Below are 23,311 nucleotides of genomic sequence, written 5' to 3' on the forward strand. Positions count from 1 at the left end.
CGTGTCATCAAGATTGGATGGTTTAGTAAAAACTCTTTTTGCCTGGGAAATTTATATTTTCGTTTTATGATTTTTTTTTCTTTTTCTTTGTGGTGGTCTTGCAAGAGATCTCTCAATTGGAACGGGATACCAGAGTTGGAAGGGATCTTAGAGGTCTTCTAGTCCAACCCCCTGCTTAAGCAGGAAGACCCTATATATACCGTTCCAGACAAAGGTTGCCCAATCTTCTTGAAAGGAAGGAAGGAAAGAAAGAAAAAGAAAATAAAAGAAGAACAGAAGAACATTAACAGAGTCGGAAGGGATCTTGGAGGTCTTCTAGTCCACCCCTCTGCTCGAGGAGGCCCTATACCAGTGATGGTGAACCTTTTTGGCACCGAATGCCCAAACCAGAACACGCGTGCACTTGCATGTAGGTGCACACGCCGGAAACCCAAAAGAACAGCTGTCCGGTGCGTGCATGCCTGTTTTTGGGCCGTTTTCAGGCCCAAAGTGACCAAAAAACAGCCTGTTTTTTGGGCCATTTTCAGGCCTTTTTCTGGTACTCTGGCACCCACGAAGACCAGCTGGAAATCAGAAGAGGCGATGGCATCCATGCCCACAGACAGGACTCTACATGCCACAGGTTCGCCATCACGGCCCTATACTATTCCAGACAAATGGCTTCTTAAAATCCTCTTCTTAAAATCCTCCAGTTTTTATACGGAGAACGTGATATTAAAACAAAAAATGAACCCTACTTTTGGATTGTAACTTGAGGACTAGCAGCATGACTAGGCCCGCATTCGCCCAGCAAGGGGGTCGAGTGTGTGGGGACTGCATCTACCACGGCACAACTATTATTCTGCACCAGGGTTAAACTCGAGAGTTCACGTCCCGACCTCAACTTGTGGCCGTCTTGCCGCAATTTGAACAACTACAGTTTCCTCAGCCACCGCTTATCCCTATCGACTTCAACCTGGCTTTGATTTACACAACCTGCCAGAAATAAACCATGCGAAAGAGCGACATTTGGGGCTGTCGCTGGGTTCCTGTAACACAAACCCACAACCTCAAATGTGGTTGTGTGAATGTAGACCCAGGCAGAATGCAGGGAGGGAGGGAGGGAGATGAGAGAGAGAAGGAAGGAGGACAAAAAAATTAAAAATAACTCCAGCGTAACAAAAGACCATTTTCTTTTCTTACAAACCACAATCCTCTAAATAACCTTTAGGGCTTCTTTCAAAAACCAGGATGCTTCGTTGTTTTTTTTTCCCTACAGCAACCCAATCTTGCGTACAATAAAGATGAATTAACTTCTGGTTCTCTAGAAAAAAACAAACATTTTCCCTTCGGTTCTGATTTGATGTAAAATTCCCTCAAAAAAAACCCCGCAAATAGCCCCTGCCTCATTCTGAAATTTCTCCGCTTCATCTCTCCCCCCTCATTTATTTTTTGCCCCAAGGCCTCCCTTCTCCGATCTCTGAGGCAATCAAGATAAATAGAAAAGAAGAAAGAAAAAAATATGTTTGAAAAAAAAAAAGAGATTACAAAACAGAAATAAAAGACAGTCCCAATGTAGTAGGACATCCAAAGTCATTCACAGCCCCTCTAGCAAGGAGGGGGGGGATTTTCTGTTTCCATCTGATTTCCCACCCAAATAGAGGACAAGATCTCTCTCTCTCTCTCTCTGTCTATTATCTATCTATCCCTTCTTCCCTCCCTTCCTTAGCTACCTTGTTTATCATTTCCTTCCCCTTTCCTTCCTTCCATCTTTCTCTTTCCTTCCATCTATCCATCATTTCCCCCCTTCCTCTCTCCCTCTTTCATCCATCTATCCATCCATCTTTTCCTCCTTCCTCTCTCCCTCATCATTCCTTCCTTCCCCTCTCTCTGCCTCCCTGCCTTGTTTATTTTATGCTCCATCCTTCCATCCATCCATCCATCTTTTCCTCCCTCCTTTATTCTTCCTTCCTTCTTTCCCCTCCCTCTTCCTGCCTGCCTTATTTACTTTATGCTCCATCCATCCATTTTATCCATCCATCCATCCATCCATCTTTTCCTCCCTCCCTTATTCTTCCTTCCTTCCCTCCCTACCTCCCTCCTTTCCCCTCTCTCTGCCTGCCTGCCTTATTTACTTTCTGCTCCATCCATCCATCTTATCTATTCATCCATCTGTCTGTCTTATCTATCTATCTATCTATCTATCTATCTATCTATCTATCTATCTATCTATCTATCTATCTCTATCCCATCCCAATAGTCCCTATGAACAAGTCCCTCTTACAACTGGGGCCTTTTTTTCTTTTTCCCCTGCGGAAGATTTCCTGTATTTACATGGAAATCATTTCTCACCCCACCCCACCCCTGACACCCCCCCCACTCCACCCCCAGGATCCCGAAAGGATCCAAGAGGGAAAACCCAGCCCAAACTAAGACACACACACACACATACCTTTGGAGAGATTTTCCTGCCGAAAAGAGAAGATGGGAGCCAAGTCAGACCGTTTGGGCTGGAGTGCTGAGATGATCTGGGGAAGAGTCACCTGGGCTGGGAGGGAGGGAAGGAGTGGGGGGGGCACTGCAGCAACCCCTGCAGAACCCTCTTCCAAGGTGGACGACCAGAAAGGGGCTCTTTTCCCACCCACCCCTGACTTCCTAAGACGTTTGGCACACCTTGGCTAAGATGAAATTGAATCCCATGGATTGATCTACCTTGAAGGATTCCACAAAGCAATTAACGCTGGGACCAAACCATCTCTTTAAAGGGTGGGGGGGGTAGAGGGAGGGCTGATGGTACACCCCCCCCCCACCTCCTGCCCAGACAGCCATTGCTTGAAAGGCAGGACTGGAAAGTGTGGGAGGGGGCTGGCATAGCCGGGCTCTATTACGGAAGAGGTTGATTGAGGAGGGGGGCACGAAAGGAAGAAGCGGAGTCAAAAGAGAGTGGCTGTGTCACTTGGTCAAACACCACCATTCCCCCTTGTGTAAATATGAACGTCGGGGAGCTGCAGTATTTGTCAGCAATTGCTTTCATTTACAAATCTGACATCAACAGCCTTTCCCCCCCCCCCCAAAAAAAATTGTTCTCCCAGTTCATTGGGCACCAGACTTTCAAAACCTAGCTCCTTTTCCTGCATCACCTTGGGAAGGAAGACTGGGTGGACATCCTGGTTTGCGTAATCCAGGGTTAAACACAAACAAAACGGCATAATCAGGAAGGAAGGAAAGGGTAGAGAGGGAAGGAAGGAAGGAAAGGGTAGAGAAGGAAGGGAAAGAAGGAGGGAAGAAGGGAGGAAAGGAGAAAAAGGAAGGAAGGAGAGGAGGAGAAAAAATGAAGAAAGGCAGTGAATGAACGAAGGAAGGGGGAGGGAAGGAGAAAAAAAGGAAGAAACGGAGAATGAAAAGGAAGGAAGGAAAAGAAAGGGAAGGGGAAGGAGGAAAGGGGGAGAGAAGGAGAAAAAAAATAGGAAGGAAAGACGGAGAGAAAAGGAAGGAAAGAAAAGAGAAAAGGAGAAAGAAAAGGGTATTAACAATTTATGCTAAGTTAAATAGAGTTTCACAGCCTATTTATGTATTTTGTTACGGCACTGGGCTGAGTTTCTGGGCTGAGTTTTTATATATATATATAATTCAATAATATAATTATGAATTATATTGAAACAGGTTTATATATGTTCTACTAGCCCGTGAAATGTTTTTTTTAAAAACACCCCAAACATCCCAGAAGATAGGTGTTAAACTCAAATGTCTTGATTCGCACCTTGTTCTAGGATGTGGTTTATTTAACCATAGTTTGTTCACACAACATGCTTAGCCAATTCTGGCTTATTAATTTAATTGTAGGTAAACAGATGGAAAATTTAATGTAAAACGTGTACCAGGTCAAAATTACTTAAACGGGTACCCAGAGGATTGCACTCCAAATGGCTATTTCATAATACCATTAGATACATATTCGGTATTCCTACCAAGATTAGTGACTTGCTACTACATGTATTCAGTGAATATACTTATTCCACCGTTAAGGCCGTCATCTTAAATATCTTTACACAGTGTGCCCCCCCCCCTTGGAAATAAATTGGATTTACCAAAGAGTAAATTAATTTTCAAGATTGCCAGAAACTTGGGAAAGTTGTAGAAAGAAATAATTTGACTTATATAAATCAATTCTTATAAGAATTAGGCTTAGCCAATCTTAGGCTCAGCCAATCTCATTGTGCACCTGTTCTGCATTGACAATAAAGGTTTGAAATTGAAATTCCATAAAATAATTCTGATTCAGGGCCTGAATCGTAAAGATCAAAAGCTCCACCATTTATGGTAGAGACACCTTTTCCATTTTTCTCAGATTAGTTGCTGGGCACGTATAATGTTCTACGCTCCTGTTTTTATCCTACACTTTTATCACTTAATCTGCTAAAAAAAAAAAAAATACTTGAAATTTCAACCATACCCTGACTTGCAAGCTCACCCTCTTGTAAATAAAAGCCAGGGAATTGATTTTAACAGAGCTTTAAAAGGAATTTCTTTTAGGTGTCTGCAACACAGGCGATAAAAGATTCCTTTCCCGAGAAATCTTAACGCCTAAGCCCACAGAATCTAGGGTTGTGCGAATGCAGGCCCCAACTCGTAAGGAAGCTTAAATATTTAATTTTTATATTTTATTTATTTATTTATTTATTTATTTATTTATTAAATTTTTATACCGCCCCCTCTCCCGAAGGACTCGGGGCGGTGAACAGCCAAAATTCCCTTTTTAAATATGTAAATTTTAATCTGTTTTTAAATTATTGGGGTATTTTAATTTGTCTGGGCCAAATAATTTAATTTGATTTTATCGGGTTTTTAAAATTTTGTGTATTTATGTATTTTATTGTTGGCTGTTCACCGCCCTGAGTCCTTCGGGAGTAGGGCGGTATACAAATCAACTAAACTAAACTAAACTAAACTAAAATTAAAAACACACAATGCAAATATTAAAATACATTAAAACGAATTTTAAATTATCTTTGGCTTCTCCAATTTAAAACCCCTTGGCCATAAAATTCCCCAATTAAAAGATTTTTTAACCCAGCCCGGCTTGCTGAAATAAAAAAGTCTTCAGGGCCCCGATATTTCATCATTTTATTTAATGATGAAATAAAAAGACCCCTGTTTCACTATTAGAAGAAGAAGAAGAAGAATCAGAAAGCAGGGAAGCCTTTGGTTAAACATAAATCTCTTTTATTTTCCCGACTGAGCATCCCTCCTTCCCCTCCAGCATCTTAATTTGGAGAAAAAGGCACCGAAGCGGTCCTCCGCTTCGGCCCGTCTCCATGGAAACGGGAGGCAGGCAGCCGCAGCCGCATCCCACCGACCACGTGACTGGAAGATGCTCGCAGCAGCAGCAGCCTTGCTAAAAAAACAGGCCACTCCCCTCCTCCTCCTCCTTTCCCCCCTCCCTCCTCGGGGGCGGGGCCAAACCCGGAAGAGGTAGCACCAGATCCACATTTAGGAAAAAGGGGGGGGGTGGAGGGGGGGAAGACTTTAAAGGGAGAATCCAGAGGCGGAGCCGCAGCAGCAGCAACATCGCTGGAATTAATTCAGGTGCTTTGAAATTTTATTTCCCCCCCCCCCCCTTTAATGGAAACTAACAAGCTTCCTCTCTGACTCCCAATCAGGGTTTGCAAGCTAAGCAGATGGGACTTTAAAAAAAAAAAAAAAAAAAAAGCCCTCCCCCCTTTTTTTCCTTCTGCATTCCCCCCTCCCCACTATTTTCCTCCCCATCCTTGCATGCAACATCTCTGATCCTTTTTTCTTTTTTTTTTTTGCAAGACCTCTTATCCTGGTTGCCTCTCTTAAACCGAGATGGGAATGGTGGTTTGTGTTTGGAAGGAAGCTTCCCTTCTAACAAAGAAGCCTAAACCAAGATTGGTGTGTGTGTGGGGGGGGGGGGTTTAAGGACTGTATGGACCTTGTCTCTCCCTGTTTCTAGTTAAAAACCCAAGTTTTTAAAAACCCACTTTTATCATAACAAGGCAGGTCCAATTTCCCCTCTTAATTTCTTTCTCCCTTGCGTGCAAAAATAAGAGGACTTTGCAGGATTTTGTATATTGTTGCACTTAGTTTTGTATGGATGCCTTTCGTCTGTTTGTTTGTTTGTTTGTTTAATTAAGAACGTAGAATTGTAACTAGGAGCTGAATTTAGAATTGAACTAGAAACTTAGAATTGTAACTAGAAGCTGAATTTCACATTCCTGGGAAAGGAGGCTGTCATTTTCTAAAATTTTAAAGGCTGTTAGTTTGATTGCCAGGGCATGTTGGCAAGTGTAAACAGTATGAGTAAATTTTAAAAAGTGTCGTTTGGGAGAATTGTGAGAGATTGTGGTTCACAGTTTATCAAACAAAGACAGGCCAACAACAAATTCTGTTGTGTGTTTTGTAACTTCAAAAGAGCCGGTGTAACTCTGAATGTTGGCATTGCTGTGTTTTGAATTGGGATTCAACTTTAAGCTCACTATTATGTTATTTATTAATTTTTTTAAAAAATATATATTTTATTTTATTGAAAAGACAGTGCCATGTCAAGATAACAATGCAAATAAAGCATAGCCAGAGAGAGATCAATGGTGAATCTTAACATACATGCTAATAACTATAGCTGTACTATTTTAACAGTAATTGCAGCAATACAACCAAAAGAAAAGAAAAGAAAACTTCAACTAAGTTTCTACATACATTAGTTTATTTACAAATTTTTACATATTATATCCATGGTCTTGTACATCTTTGTTGAACTGACATTCATAAACTTCCCTCTCATTTCTACCTCTTGTCTCTATCCATTCATAAAATTTATTCCATGTCCTATAATATTTCGAGTCTTCTTTATCTTTAATTTTTTTTACTGCTTTTATAATCTTTAGGGTAGATGGATGCCATAAAAATTTAATAATTAAAAATTAAAGATATTTATTAAATTTTTATGGCATCCATCTACCCTAAAGATTATAAAACCAGTAAAAAAAAATTGAAACATTACAAAATTAAGATTATACAGATTAAAATATTATTAAAAAACTGTACTTAAAACTGCAATTAAGACTCCAACTAAGACCGCTCCAACTACGGATTGTAACCTTGAGCAGTAACTGATTTTAAGTTCCTTCCTGTCCCAAGTTTTGCCTTCTTGTTTGAGAAAAGAAAAAAAAAATTAAAATACTTTATTTTGGTTGGGTGTTAGTACAGCTTTTGCTCCTCGGAATTCTGAATTGGGAGCTTTGCACTGTAATAATTTAACTGTAGCTTTATTTAAAGGCTTTTTATCTTCTTCCCTCTTTTACAGAAAGCATTTTTAAAAAAATTAAAATTGGTTCAAATTAAGTGTTGGCTGTATTGAGAAGTAGGGACCAAATGTATCACTCACCAGTCTTTGTTTTTACTTATTATGTGTTTGTTTAGAAAATGTACAGTTTTCTGCCTCTAGATCAGATGGGAGGCACATATTACATTTAATACATTTAATAAATTTAAATTTAAAATGTATTAATACATTTAATAAAATTTAGTACATTTAATAAATAAAATAAAAACGTGGCTGCCCAAACTCACATTGACTCCGGGTGGCTTATAAAAAAATGAAACCCCAATGCAAACCCCAATAAACTTGTCAACAAACCCCAATATTTCAGGGGCTGCCACAAACAAGAGGGAGCAAAGCTATTCTCCAAAGCACCTGAGGGCAGGATAAGAAGCAACGGGTGGAAACTAATCAAGGAGAGAAGCAACCTAAAACTAAGGAGAAATTTCCTGACAGTGAGAACAATTAACCAGTGGAACAACTTGCCACTAGAAGTTGTGAATGCTCCAACACTGGAAGGTTTTAAGAAGAGGTTTGGATAACCATTTGTCTGAAGTGGTGTAGGGTTTCCTGCCTAAGCAGGGGGTTGGACTAGAAGACCTCCAAGGTCCCTTCCAACTCTCTTATTCTATTATTACATATTAAACTCAGATTGTTTTAACATTCAACCATCAGCGACCGATAGTGTCGCTTCTGACACTGTTCTTTGCAAGCTCCGTCTGGGTTACCCAGATAGAATTGGCAAAGGAAGTGGGTCAGAGGCTGAATTTATTTTGGGGGGGAGTGGGGGTTATAATCTCTGCATCCCATGATACCCCCCCCTTTGCTGTAGAACCTCCTTCTCCAAGAAGGGTTAACACTCTTTGTTCACAAATCCAAAGACTTGTAGGGAAAAGTTGAACCCAAAAAGAATATGTGCCAAGAATTTGCGAAATCTGCCGTCTGCAATAACCCTGTATCTATTTTGTCTTATTTTTTTTTTCCTTCCATTTTAGGAACCTTCTGGGCCCTGGGGAGCGGAGTCTAAAAGAACAGCCTAATTTCTTAAGAGGAGGGGTCCCAGGGCTTGGTGCCCCCCTTCCCTCCCCATCCAGCATGTTCTGATCTTACTGTTTTTCTCATGAAGCCAAAGCCGCTTTCCGAAAACCGCAATGCACCAGCGTACCATCTTCCACCCGGTCCTTTTCGCCTGCGTAAAAAGCTTTTGACTTCCGGATTAAAATGACTACCACGCTTTAATTATTTTTAAATCCACTTCTTCGTTGCGGAAAGAACTCCGGTTACGTTGCTGTGCTTTTGCCGCGGTGCCCAAAACCGGACGCTCGCCGCTTGGGTTGAAACTCCCCCCTCCCCAAACGTATTGACTTACTTTCCTTGGATCTTGAACCAACCGCCATCATGTCAGCGAGTCCTGGACCATTCTTGGCTTGGGTCCAAGAAGTCGCCTCCTTGCTAATGTTGCGAGTACGGCGCACGGTCCTCCAGACGGCCATTTTGTTCTGCGTGTTGTTGCTGCTCCTCTGGGTCTCAATTTTCCTGTACGGCAGCTTCTATTACTCCTACATGCCGACGGTCAGCTACGTCAGCCCCGTACACTACCAATTCAGGTTAGTTTGGGTGGATGGGGGTTTGTAGCAAGACTGGGTTAGTAGGAGATTATGACAGGCGGTCCTCGGTTTACGACTGCAATTGGGGCCAAAATTTTCCATTGCTAAGCAAGGAAGTTGTTAAAGCGAGTCACTTCTGATTTTGCCATCTTTTTGTTTTTTTGGCCAGGGTTGTTAAGCGAATCAGTGCAGTTGTTAAGCGAATCACATGGTCGTTAAACGAATCGGTCTCCCCCACCCCCCACCCGCTTGACTCTGCTTGCCGGAAGTTGGCGGGCAAGGTCTCAAATAGCAACTCTGCCACCGTTGTAAATCCACGCTAGTTGCAAATGCCCAGATTTTGATCCCGTGACCGCGGGGAGAGTCGTAAGAGCGAGGAATGATCATCGGTCCCTTTTTCCCACTTCCATTGTAATTTTGAACGGCCACTAAACGCATCGTCGTTAGTCAAGGACTACCTGTAATTCTTTGCCCCAAAACTTACATGTCAAAAAAAATAAATAAATAAAAATAACAGCTTTGTAAGCTTGAGATCTGCTAACGTGTCATCTGAATCTGATTTGGGACAACTCTTTGGCCTTTTTTTCAGGACAGATTGTGGCCACCCGGGACCTGAACTCTGCTCCTTTCCTGTTGCCAACATTTCGTTCATCAAGGACAGCCGAGACCAGGTGAGCGATTTTCAAAGACCAGTTGATGACTACAATGTTTTGAAATGAGATGGAATAAGGTTGCAGGAAACAAAAGTTGTACACTAATTTTTGTTCTTCTGTGATTTTTGATAATTCTGATTCCTCCCTCCCTCCCTTCCTTCCCTCCCTCCTTCCTTCCTTCCCTCCCTCCCCTTTATCTTCTTGCTTCCTCTCTTCTTTCCTTCCCTCCCTCCTTCCTTTCTTCTCTCCTTCCTTCTCTCCCTCTCTCCCTCTTTTTCCTTCCTTCCTCTTTAGTTCCCTTCTTTTCTTCCTTCCCTCCCTCCCTTCCTCTTGTTTATCCTTCCCTTTTTCCTTTCCTTTCTCCCTTTCTTTTCCTCCCTCCTTCCTTCCTTCCTTCTTTCCCTCCCTCTTTCCTTCCTTTGTTCCTCTTTAGCTCCCCTCTTATCTTCCCTCCCTCCCTCCCTCTCCTTTATCCCTCCCATCTTTCCTTTCCTCCCTCCTTCCTTCTTTCCCTCCTTCTCTTCCTTTCTTCCTTCCCTCCCTTCCCCTCATTTATCCCTTCCCTTTTTCCTTTCCTTTCTTCCTTTTCCTCCCTCCCTTCTTTCCCTCCTTCTTCCTTCCTTCCCTCTCCTCCCTCCATTTCTTCCTTCCCTCCCTCCAACTTTGAAGGCAGGAAAAATTAGGCTGTAAATAATTAGCTTTGATCATCATAGGCGATTAAAAACAGGATATGTCCGACCAGACAGATGTCTTTAGGCACATGCCAGAGCAAGGAAAACCATCGGCATTTCAGCCCAGAAACTCCGTGAGAGCTGCACGCGATGCTCTGGGGTTGTTTATTTTTGAGCCTCTTTGGTATTGCATCAGAAACGAGGTGAAATTCAAATCGGGCCTGAAATTCTCGGCTCGCGGTTTTATCTCAGCTGCTGCGCCCGTTGGGTGCAGCCTGGCAATTAAGACGGCGGAGTTGATCGCCCTCGTGCAATACCTGTTGAACTGACCCACCCGCATTTGTGTTGCTAAACACAACAGTCGTTAAGCGAGCCCAGCTTCCCCCCCAATCATTTATTTATTTATTTATTTATTTATTTATTTATTTATTTATTTATTTATTTATTTATTTATTTATTTATTTATTTAGATTTATATGCCGCCCTTCTCCGGAGACTCAGGGCAGCTTACAATGCGCTAAGCAATAGCCTTCATCCTTTTGTATATTTATACAAAGTCAGCTTATTGCCCCCACAAACTGGGTCCTCAATTTACCCACCTTAGAAAGGATGGAAGGCTGAGTCGACCTTGAGCCTTGGCGAGATTCGAACCCTGCAGTAATTGCAGGCAGCTGGTCTTAATAACCAGCTTAATAACAGGGTGCCTTAAACCCCTGTACTACCAAGGCTCTTTTGCTATGCTTGTCAAAAGCTGGCTAGGCAGGTCGCAGAAGGTAGAACTTGTGACCTTGGGATGCTACAACTCGTAAATACACGCCGGTCTCCCAAGTATCCAAATTTTCATCACGTAACCGTGGGAACGCTGTAACGGGTCCTCCATGCGAGGATGGGTGGTAAGTACAGGTAGTCCTCAAGTTACGCCCACAGTTGAGCCCAGAATTTCTGCCGTTAAGTGAGACATTTGTTATAAGGGAGTTTGCCCACCCCTTTTCTTGCCACGTTGATAAAGCTAGTCAGCCGATGGTTTGGTGAACCTGGCTTCCCCTCTTGGCGTTGCTTGTCAGAAGTTCGTATGTCAGTTTTTTAATTTGTGGGCCAAATTTTTGTATCTTTGATTTTAATGGTTTTTTTAAATTTTGTAAATTTTATGGGTTTTGATATGGCTGTACGCCGCCCTGAGTCCTTCGGGAGAAGGGCGGTATAGAAGTCTAATAAAAGTAAAAAGCAAAGTAAAGTAAAAAAGGGGATCGCATGATTTATGACCGCCGCCGTCATAAATACGAACCAGTTGCCAAGCATCTTAATTTTGATCACGGGGGCAATGCTGGAAAGGCCCTAACTCTGGAAAAACGTTCCCAAGTCACTTTTTTTCAGCCCGTTGTAACTTCCCACGATCGCTACACGAATGGTTATAAGTGGAGGATTCCTTACCGTCTTCAAGGGCAGCCCCACGGAGACCGCATTGCAGTAGTCTAACCGGGGGTGGGGGGAGATAACCGGGGCATGAGTGACCCACAACAAAGGAAGATCATTCTCTCTTTTTTTTCCCACCAGGTTCTCATGTACGGCCAACCTTACCGAATGTCCCTGGAGTTGGAATTACCCGAATCACCCGTCAATCAAAATCTGGGCATGTTTATGGTAGTAATCTCTTGTTACACCAAAGGCGGACGCATCATTTCTTCCTCCGCTCGGGCTGTAAGTCTGGGATTTTAATAAGGATTGAGAGATTCTCAGAGGGATTAGATTATTATTATTTTTTTTTTGATGGACAGGATCCGGTTATTTACTTATTTTTTTTTTTGTATTTTTTTTGATCCGCTCTCGCCGACGGGTGGAGCCATTCAATAAATCACCCCTTGATTAATTTCACACGGGCGAGTGAGTGATCTTTGAAGTATCACAAAAGGGGAACCTTTTTAGAACAAAACCTCTGCCACATAGTCGCGGGAGAAACCGATCCTGGAAAAAAAATGTGGAACCCTTTCACGGCCTCCGCTGAGATACAGACGGCAGCCCTGTTAATTCTACCGTCTGGATTTGTTTTAATTTCGTATTATTTATTGTATCCCGTATTCATTATCTGTACAAGTCACTCGAGGTGGTAAAACTATCGAGCACTTCCTCCTCCTCCTCCTCCTATTTTTGTGAACAACAGCCCTGTGAGGTAGCTTGGGCTGAGTGACAGAGGGACTGGCCCAAAGTCTGGCTTTCGTGCCTAAGGCGGGACTAGAACTCCCAGTCTCTTGGGGATTGGCCCAAAGCCACCCAGCGGACTTTCATGGCTAAGGCGGGTCTAGAACTCCCTGTCTCCTGGTGATTGGCCCAAAGCCACCCAGCTGACTTTTATGGCTAAGGCGGGACTAGAACTCCCTGTCTCCTGGTGATTGGCCAAAGCCACCCAGCTGACTTTCATGGCTAAGGCGGGTCTAGAACTCCCAGTCACCTGGGGATTGGCCCAAAGTCATCCTCCTGGCTTTCGTGCCTAAGGCGGGACTAGAACTCCCAGTCTCCTGGTGATTGGCTCAAAGTCACCCACCTGACTTTCATGCTTAAAGCGGGACTAGAACTCCCAGCCTCCTGGTGATTGGTCCAAAATCATCTAGCTGACTTTCTTGCCTAAGGCGGGACTAGAACTCACAGACTCCTGGGGATTGGTCCATTCCAAAGTCATCCAGCCGGCTCTTGTACCTAAAGCGGGACTAGAACTCACCAGCTCCTGATAATTGTACCAAAGTCTCCCAACTGGCCTTCATGGCTAAGGCTGGACTAGAACTCAGTCTCCAGATTTCTAGCCTAGTGCCTTAACCACTAGACCCAACTGGCTCTGATCCCTCAGTTTTCTGCCTGAAAGAGAGGGAAATAGCCCATTAATGTGATTTAATTTGTGATTAATGTGATATATTTTGGCTGGTCCTGCAGAAGTGTCTCAAACCTGGTTCCCGCCTTGCAATAAACCACATTTTATTGACTTAAACTCAACGAAGTGGGTTTGCGGAGTGAGAATGGAGAATTTCCGTGGCTCTCTGTATGGGTTGGGTAGTTTTGTCTGGGACAATGAGAAGGGGTGAAATATTTTTAATTCAGAAATGATAGTTCGGTCCTTGGTGCTCTCTGTCCTTGGTTGTTTTCTTACAGACGTTTCATGGCCCAGCTAGGTAACATTATCAGTGCTAGAACGGAATTGGCTTTGCTCTCTGTTTACATACAAGTGGATTGGCTAGAAGAGAATCCTTGTAGCTCAGGGTTGAATGGTGGGCGTCCCTGATGCTCTCTGATCTTGGTTTCTTTCTTGGAGACGTCTCATGACCCAACTAGGCAACATTATCAGGGTTAGAAGGGAGTGGGGTTTGCAGAGTGGAGGAGAAAGAGAATGGGAGGAGGACGAGGAGGAGGTGAGAGGAAGACGGCAAAAACTGCCAGGGTCCTTGGCCCTCTCTGAGCTTGTTGGTTTTCTTACAGACGTCTCATGACCCAACTAGGTAACATCATCAGTGCTAGCTACAAATACACTCTTCGATTGCAATCAGGGAAAAAAAAATGGTATCTCTGTAATTCTTGGATTGTTGACCTCTTGATTGGTGAATTTCCTTCCTGTTTTAGGCCATGTTGCATTATCGGTCGGGATTATTACAGATGCTCGACACCTTCGCTTTCGCCGGCCTCTTCCTCGCGGGGTTTACCGAACAGAAACAAACAGTGGACGTTGAGCTGTATTCCGATTACAAAGAAGATTCGGTGAGATCCCCTTTGCCCCCCCCCCCCCAAAAGAAGCTTTGCATGCAGATCCTTTGAGATTCCCCTGTTCTAATGCCGATATTAAGAAACAGACTAGGGTTAGTCCTCGAAGTTACGACCGGAATTTCCATGGCTAACTAACCAAAGCAGTTACTAAGGGAGTCCTGCCTGATTTTACGACCCTTTTTTTTTTGGCCCAGTGGTTATTAAGCAAATCACCAAAGTCGTTAAACGAATCGTGAGGTCATTAAGCGAATCTGGCTTCGCCCCCCCCTGTCGGAAGCCGTCTGGGAAGGTCGCTGCAACCATTGCCCAAATTTTGATCCCGTGATGGCGGAGATACTACCAGCGGTCATAAGTGCGAGGACTTACCTGTATCTTTTAATGATGTTATAAGCCACCTTCATTGTACAGGCAGTCCTCGACTTACAACCGTCAGCGACCGAAATTACAATGGCATTGAAAAAGGGGACTTATGACCGTTTTTCACACTTAACGACCGTTGCAGCATCTCCCTCCCCCTGGTCACGTGCTTGGCAACTGGTTCACATTTATGACGGTCTCCGCCTCCCGGGGTCACGCGATCCCCTTTTTACGACCACCCGACCAGCAAAGTCAACGGGGAAGCCGGATTCGTTTAACGACCGCATTACTAACCGAACGACTAGCGAATGCTTCGCTTAATCCGCGGCGGCCCGGAAGGTCATAAAATGGGGCGACGGTCACTTAACCGGCGTCTCAACTTAGCAACGTAAAAATTTGGGGCTCCTTTGGGTGGTTGTACGTTGAGGACTAGCTGCATGATCAAAGAAGGCTCGGTTTTATTTTATCCGCTCTACTCCTCCTGTAAGGTAAAAAAATAACCAGCTGAGCAAGAGATTTGATCTCGGGTCTCCGGGAGATTAAAATCAACTCGTTGATTTCGAGCTGTCCCGACATGTTAGATTTTTCGATTTGCCAATCTGGCCAGTGGGAGTTGAAATCCGGCAGTTCTGGAAGTGTGTGTCAAGTTGGGGCAGTCTGGATTAGTTGTGTTGCAATGCTGTAACGCAATGTTTCCCAATCTCAGCAACTTTAGGACATGTGGACTTCAACTCCCAGAATTCTCTAGTCCCCCCTGCTCTTAAAGCTGGCTGGAGAATTCTGGGTGTTGAAGCCCACCCCTCTTAAAGCATGCTGACTGGGGGATCCTGGGAGTGGAAGTCCACCCATCTTCAAACAGGCTGGCTGGGGAATTCTGGGAGTCGAAGTCCACTCATTTTAAAGCAGGCTGACGGGGGAATTCTGGGAGTTAAACTCCACTCATTTTAAAACAGGCTGACTGGGGAATTCTGGGAGTCGAAGTCCACTCATTTTAAAACAGGCTGACTAGGGAATTCTGGGAGTTGAAGTCCACTCATTTTAAAACAAGCTGACTGGGGAATTCTGGGAGTCGAAGTCCACTCATTTTAAAGCAGGCTGACTGGGGAATTCTGGGAGTCGAAGTCCACCCATTTTAAAGCAGGCTGACTAGGGAATTCTGGGAGTTGAAGTCCACTCATTTTAAAACAAGCTGACTGGGGAATTCTGGGAGTCGAAGTCCACCCATTTTAAAGCAGGCTGACTGGGGAATTCTGGGAGTCGAAGTCCACTCATTTTAAAGCAGGCTGACTGGGGAATTCTGGGGAGTCGAAGTCCACTCATTTTAAAGCAGGCTGACTGGGGAATTCTGGGAGTCGAAGTCCACCCATTTTAAAGCAGGCTGACTGGGGAATTCTGGGAGTTGAAGTCCACCCATCTTCAAACAGGCTGGCTGGGGAATTCTGGGAGTTGAAGTCCACTCATTTTAAAACAAGCTGACTGGGGAATTCTGGGAGTCGAAGTCCACTCATTTTAAAACAGGCTGACTGGGGAATTCTGGGAGTCGAAGTCCACCCATTTTAAAACAAGCTGACTGGGGAATTCTGAGAGTCGAAGTCCACTCATTTTAAAGCAGGCTGACGGGGGAATTCTGGGAGTTGAATTCCACTCATTTTAAAACAAGCTGACTGGGGAATTCTGGGAGTCGAAGTCCACTCATTTTAAAGCAGGCTGACTGGGGAATTCTGGGAGTTGAATTCCACTCATTTTAAAGCAGGCTGATGGGGGAATTCTGGGAGTTGAATTCCACTCATTTTAAAACAGGCTGACTGGGGAATTCTGGGAGTCGAAGTCCACCCATCTTCAAGCAGGCTGGCTGGAGAATTCTGGGAGTCGAAAATCCACTCATTTTAAAGCAGGCTGGCTGGGGAATTCTGGGAATTGAAGTCCACCCATCTTCAAGCAGGCTGGCTGGAGAATTCTGGGAGTCGAAAATCCACTCATTTTAAAGCAGGCTGGCTGGGGAATTCTGGGAATTGAAGTCCACCCATCTTAAAGCATGCTGGCTGGGGAATTCTGAGAGTCGAAGTCCACTCATTTTAAAGCAGGCTGACGGGGGAATTCTGGGAGTTGAATTCCACTCATTTTAAAACAAGCTGACTGGGGAATTCTGGGAGTCGAAGTCCACTCATTTTAAAACAAGCTGACTGGGGAATTCTGAGAGTCAAAGTCCACTCATTTTAAAGCAGGCTGACGGGGGAATTCTGGGAGTTGAATTCCACTCATTTTAAAGCAGGCTGATGGGGGAATTCTGGGAGTTGAATTCCACTCATTTTAAAACAGGCTGACTGGGGAATTCTGGGAGTCGAAGTCCACCCATCTTCAAGCAGGCTGGCTGGAGAATTCTGGGAGTCGAAAATCCACTCATTTTAAAGCAGGCTGGCTGGGGAATTCTGGGAATTGAAGTCCACCCATCTTCAAGCAGGCTGGCTGGAGAATTCTGGGAGTCGAAAATCCACTCATTTTAAAGCAGGCTGGCTGGGGAATTCTGGGAATTGAAGTCCACCCATCTTAAAGCATGCTGGCTGGGGAATTCTGGGAGTCGAAGTCCGCCCATCTTCAAACAGGCTGGCTGGGGAATTCTGGGAGTCGAAGTCCACCCATCTTCAAGCAGGCTCGCGGGGGAATTCTGGGAGTCGAAGTCCACCCATCTTAAAGTTGCTGAGATTCAGAAATGGGGCTGTGATGTTAATTTTGTTTTTACAAATTTTTACTGCTTGATCCTTGAATTTCCACTAGAGGGAACTAAGATCCCTGTGAATCCTGGCCCAGCTTAGACAATAAGAGTGGCAAGAAAGGCCGAAAAATAGCAGCAAAACTCACTTAAAACAACATAAATTTTGGGCTCAATTGTGATTGTAAGTCAAAGGCTACCTGCAGAGTGTTTGAGCATGGAATTGCGAAATAATCTGAGACCGTAACATAACAAGCAGGAAAAACCCAGCTTTGCCTCTCTTTAATTTAATTTTTCCTCTTTCCTTTTAGTATATCCCCACCATTGGGGCAGTGATTGAAATCCAGACGACTAGAATCCAGATTTATGGGGCGCACCTGAGGATTCACGCGCATTTCACTGGTCTGCGGTAAGAGAGAGACTCACGTTGAATGTTTTGAGAAGGGAAGAAAATTCTTATTTATTTTTTTTCCCTACGTAAAGCAATAAACGCAGGGAAGATTTTCCGGTTTGAATTTGAAACGGAGAACTTTAGGCTTGCCAGGAAAATCCGGCCGAATTTAAGGAGATTTTTTTTTTTTTTAAAAAAAACCACTTTCTAGAGTCACAAACACAGGTGTTGCAATAACTGAATTGCTCAAATCTCATCCGTTGAGTCAACTCGAATATCCACCCTGCTCATTTCTAGATTTCCGGACCGATTCTTTCCTTGCTAAGATTTGAAGGAGACTCTTGAGTTTTTTTGGGGTGGGATGGAGTAGACCAGAGGCGTGGATAAATAGTGTGTATAGACAACTCTCGACTTACGACCATTTCTCTGACGTTACGACAACGCAGAGAGAAGGCAAGTCCAGGAGAGACCTTACAGCATTCAACGAAAACAAAATTTGATGACCAAGTTTTGTTGTTGTTTTTTTTAATTTGATTTATATGCCGCCCTTCTCCGGAGACTCAGGGCGGCTTACAATGCGTTAAGCAATAGTCTTTATACTTTTGTATATTTTATACAAAGTCAGCTTATTGCCCCCACAAACCGGGTCCTCATTTTACCCACCTTAGAAAGGATGGAAGGCCGAGTCGACCTTGAGCCTGGCGAGATTCGAACCTGCAGTAATTGCAGGCAGCTGGTCTTAATAACAGGGTGCTTTAGACCACTGTACTACCAAGGCTCAAGTTTTGAATGGAAGGATCGAAATATACCGAGATACATGACGGTGAACTCTTAACCCATCGTTTTTCTTGTCTTTCGGCCCCACAGGTATCTTCTGTACAACTTCCCTGTGACTTCGGCCGTCTTGGGCGTAGTCAGCAACTTCATGTTCCTCAGCGTCATCGTGCTTTTCAGCTACCTGCAGTGGATCTGGGGCAGTTTGTGGCCTAAAGAAACACTCTCTGTACAGGTGTGTGTTTTGGGGGTTTCTCTGCCTGCTGCGACAGACACACACACACACACACACGTAGGCACCGCACAACTTTTTACCTGTGAACGAGTTTGCATATTTTACCTGCTCCTCCGGGTTCGATGTGTTGTGGCCTGCCAACGGAGTTGGCAGCAGATTCAGACAGTGAGGAGGTTGGGGAGGAACGTGGGCCAGTCCTGGAGTCTGAGGAAGGCTCTGCATCGGAGGCAGAGAGTGGGCCAGGGCCGTCTAACAGTTATCAGCTGCCTTCGGAGTCAGACATCAGTGAGGGAGAAGAACAGCTGAAGCCTGTTCCCAGTTTATGCATGCACAGAGTTGCCAGACGAAGGGAACAGCTAAAGAACAAGGGGCAACTCAGGAGGAAAGCCACAGGTGGACGGTGAATGGCCCCTCCCAGAGGGAATAAAAGAGGAGCGAAAGGGGAGGGGAGTTTACAGGAGACAATTAGTTCGCTTAATTGGTTCGTGACTCCTTTCCAAGTTTTGAAGATATCGGGCCTGGCAGCTCTCCAAGCCAGATAAAGGTCTGTGATTGTAAATTCTCCCTTGAAAGACTTCGCTGGATGCGAATGAGAGGAATTCACCAAAACTTAATAAAAAGGGGTTTTTGTCGGGACAAGGAGTCTGCTTCGTGGTTTGGGGAAGCCTAGGTGAGAATACAATGTTTTGTGCACAATAAAGAATCATTTATTTGCCGTGAGATAGGCAGCAAATAAGTGATCTAAAAACATGAGGCTTAAAGCATACGAAGAACGGTTGCAAGAATTGGGTACATCTAGTCTAGTGAAAAGAAGGACTCCGGGTGGTGACACGATATCGGTCTTCCAATATTTGAGGAGTTGCCACAAAGAAGAGGGGGAGGGGGGTGTCATCCTATTCTCCAAAGCACCTGAAGGCAGGACAAGAAGCAACGGATGGAAACTAACCAAGGAGAGAAGCAACTTGGAATTAAGGAGAAACTTCCTAACAGTGAGGACAATTATTCAGTGGAGCAGCTTCCTCCAGAAGTCGTGGGAGCTCCATCACTGGAGGTTTTTAAGAAGAGATTGGACAACAATTTGTCTGGAATGGGGCAGAGCAGGGGGTTGGACTTCTGTGAGACCTTCCAACGCTGTGATTCTGTTAAAATAAATTTGAGAATAATAATAATTGATAATGTCAGCTGTTCCAGGTAAAGCTGCCTTTTTGGCAATTGACGGACGGGCATTGACAAAATCCCCATCTGTCAATTTCGGAAGGGAACATCTGACATCCCATAACGAGACTTTTGACACCATCAAACCTGACGCAAGTCCTTGGGAAGGACTCAAGAAGCCAAATCCCATCGAAACATCTGTCTGGCTTTGCGACGAACCGCAATAATAATTGAACGACATCAGCATTGACAAAATCCCCATCGGTCAATTGCAAAAGGCAGCTTCCCTTACCGTCTTACGTCAAGGTCTACCTGAACTAGGCACAAAAAGACCTTGAAAAAACTCAACAAATACAGAATTGCTGGACCGAGTCCCAATGAATAATCAGTCTCTTTCTGTTTTTTTTTTTCGTTTCTGAACAGATCCCGGGCCGGGACAAATCCGGACCAGTGCAAAACTTGGATGATTCACGTCGACAAGTTGTGTTTCCTAAAGAAGGTGAGGTCGGTTGTGATCGGACTCACAGCTCTCAGTTCAATCACGAAGGAAAGAAGATGCAAAATCTCTGTGTGTGTTCGGGACACTGTGATTGTCGTAAAAGACACGATTGCCAGGTGACCGAATTACCATCGTGTGACGTCAGAGACGCCCTAAAGATCATAAGCAAAACGACCGCTCATAATTTTTTTTTTTTTTGACAGTGCCGTTTGTAACATTGAACAGTCACTAAATGAATGGTCATAAGTCGAGGACTACCTGTAATCAGTTTTCTTCCCCCCCCCCTTTTTTTTTTTCCCCCCAGGAGGCGACGTAGAAGAAGACACTTCTCTGCTGCAGCCAGAAGATGTCGGAGTTGCCGAAGGAGAAAAATTGTCCAAAGCTGGTGTGTTGATTTTGAATTCTCTTTCTTTTATCGGGCGAGACTCAAAATTTATCTCGAGTAATGATCAAATTACTTGCCGGGATCAGTCCCAACATGAGTGGTATGGTGGCCTAGAGGTGGAGGTGGAGCTCTGGCCTCACAATCCGGAGGCTGTGAGTTCGATCCTAGGTAGAGGCAGATATTTCTCTCTCTGGGCACGATGAGAATAGATCTGCTGAACAAAACACCGTATTGGTGACAGGGAAGGGCATCCGGCCAGTAAAACACTCAACTCCATTCAGTTGCCCAGATTCTACCTTGCAAGGGATTATGGGGTCATTAAAAGGAGACGAAGATCAATCCGAACATCCAAGCAATCTTACAGTCGGGTTTCCTGGCTCTTTGATCTTTCTGCCTTTTTTTTTACAGATAGTCCTCGACTTGCAGCCATTCACTTAGTGACCGTTCAAAGTTACGACGGCATTGAAAAAAAGTGACTTAGGACCGTTTTGCACAATTACAACCATTGTAGAGTCATCCCCATGGTCACATGATCAAAATCCAGATGCTTGGCAATAGGTTTATATTTACGACGGTCGCAGTGTCCTCGAGTCACGTGATCCCCCTTTTGCGACCTTCTGACTAGCAAAGTCAATGGGGCCAGCCAGATTCACTTAACAGCCGTGTTAGTAATTTAACAACTGCAGTGATTCACTTAACAACTGTGGCAATAAAGGTTTTAAAATGGAGCAAAATTCACCATAAAAATTGTCTCCCTTAGCAAGAGATATATTGGGCTCAATTGCAGTAGAGCAAGTGCTTTTTCTCGCATTAATGTTTTGTTTTAATGTACGGATAGTCCTCGCCTTACGACCACAATTGAGCCCAAAATTTATGTTGTTAAGTGAGAAATGTGTTAAGCGACATTTTACGATCATTCTTGCCACCGTTGTTAAGTGAATCACTGCAGTTGCTAAGTTAGTTAGACGGTTGTTAAGTGAATATGGCTTCCCAATTGACTTGGCTTCTCAGAAGGTTGCAAAACGGGATCACGTGACACACACACACACACCCCACTGCGACCGTCATAAATCTGACACGGTTGCCAAGCATCTGAATATCAATCACGTGACCATAGGGGTTGCTGCAACCGTCATAAGTGTGAAAAACGGTCCTGAGTCACTTTTTTTAGTGCCGTCGTAACTTTGGTCGCTAAATGAATTGTTGTAAGTCAAGGACTTACCTGTACGGGATAGTACACTTAGAATCGATTTCGTTTTCTCGATTTTAATCCCCTCGATCTTCTGCAGAGTCTACGACGGAGGTGAAGAAAAGCAGTCTTGAAAAATCCGATTTTGGAACGGAATCCAGTGTGACCGCCAGCTCAAATGAAGGTGACCCGGATTTTATTTTGCAGTGCATTCTTGTGCTTCCTTTTTCTACAGGTAGTCCTCGAATTGCAACCAATTCCTTTAAGCGACCGTTCACAGTCACAATGTGAAAAAAGTGTGAGTTACGACCGGCCTTCGCTCTGGTGACCGGTTTTAAGCGACTCCTGGCCTGATTTTACAAGCTTTTTCGGCACGGCGATTTAAGCAGATCGCTGCAGTCGTTAAGCGAATTGTGTGGTTGCTAAACAAATCCTCCTTCCATCCCGTTGACTCCGCTTGTCGGAAGCCAGTTGGGAAGCTCATATATGACGATTCCCCTGATCCCGGGATCATACAGTCGTCGTCGTAGATACACGCCGGTTGACAAAACATCCAAATTATGACGAGGCGTCCGTGGGATGGTCATAAGTACGAGGCCTGGTCGCAAATCCCTTTTTTTCAGCGCTGTTGTAATAACTTTGAGTGGTCGTTAAGTGAATGTTCGTAGTTCGAGGATTGTCTGTATCTTTCAAAGTCTTCCCCACTCCAAAAGTACCAATCCTTTGAGATTTTTTTGGTCCCCAAAATCCAGCTTTATAACCATACTGCCAGAGGCGGGCCTTTGCATACCGTTACCACCGGTTCGCCCAACACCGGAAATGTGACCGAGTGCCATCCGCGCATGCATGCGGCGTCACAAAACACAGGAATTCGCTCGCTTGCGTGTGCCATCCATACATGCATGCAACATCAAAAACAAGTGATATAGGATGGGATTGCGTCCAAACCGGACCGAACCGAACCGGCTGAAGACCACCTCTGCATACGGCGTGCCAGGAAACCCCGTTACTTACACAATTTGGGGTCTCCGCATCAACGCTAATCATGTGTCCTGTCGCCCCGTCCACCTTCAGACAGATCCTAATTTTTTGGGGGGGGTTCCTCTTTTAACAGAGGCCGAATACGACGCTCCGGACGAGACACCCCTGCTTACCGAGGTCAACCTTCCTGCCCCTTCCTCAGAGGGGAACAGCTCAGATCTGCTGCCTCCCTTGTCCCGGACACTGACGGTCGGCTCGGAAGTCCGCCAGAGAAGTAGCTGTTCCAGTTCCTGATCAGGCATGGGTTCGAGTCCTGCCAGGAAGCTCCATGTTACACTCCCGGTAGCCCACCCACAGGCCTTGCTCTCCCGAGGGCTTGTATTTTATTCCTTGCTTATGTTTACATTCCAATCCCTTCTCCTCACACACGAAACACTGTAAGTTAAATAAAAGTTGAACGGCGAGTCGCTCACCGCCGTTGTCTCGCGATCGAAAACCTCCCTTTCTCCGAAGAATGGGAATTGAGAGAGCGCTTGCGTTTGAGGTGTTCAGGAGTCCTCCACTTATGACAGTAGTCCTTGGGTTATGTCGGACCTACCTGGAAGCTACTCGTGACCCAGATTTGAAGTTCTGATGCTCCCG

General features: G+C 44.6%; 1 protein-coding gene across 1 annotated transcript; it reads left to right on the forward strand.

Moving 5' to 3' along the window:
* Positions 1-5,302: 5,302 nt before the first annotated feature.
* Positions 5,303-23,133, forward strand: BSCL2 (BSCL2 lipid droplet biogenesis associated, seipin). The gene is made up of 11 exons (XM_087881089.1): positions 5,303-5,565; positions 8,314-8,925; positions 9,515-9,596; positions 11,804-11,947; positions 13,853-13,987; positions 17,372-17,469; positions 18,319-18,460; positions 20,039-20,114; positions 20,419-20,499; positions 21,789-21,872; positions 22,803-23,133. Exons 2-11 carry the CDS (start codon positions 8,717-8,719, stop codon positions 22,961-22,963), a joined length of 1,212 nt encoding a protein of 403 aa, XP_087737215.1. The 5' UTR covers positions 5,303-5,565; positions 8,314-8,716; the 3' UTR covers positions 22,964-23,133.
* Positions 23,134-23,311: the final 178 nt, after the last annotated feature.

Source organism: Pantherophis guttatus, chromosome 18 (genome assembly GCF_059756535.1).
Source record: "Pantherophis guttatus breed Tessera chromosome 18, ASM5975653v1, whole genome shotgun sequence".
In the NCBI taxonomy this organism is placed as follows: domain Eukaryota; kingdom Metazoa; phylum Chordata; class Lepidosauria; order Squamata; family Colubridae; genus Pantherophis; species Pantherophis guttatus.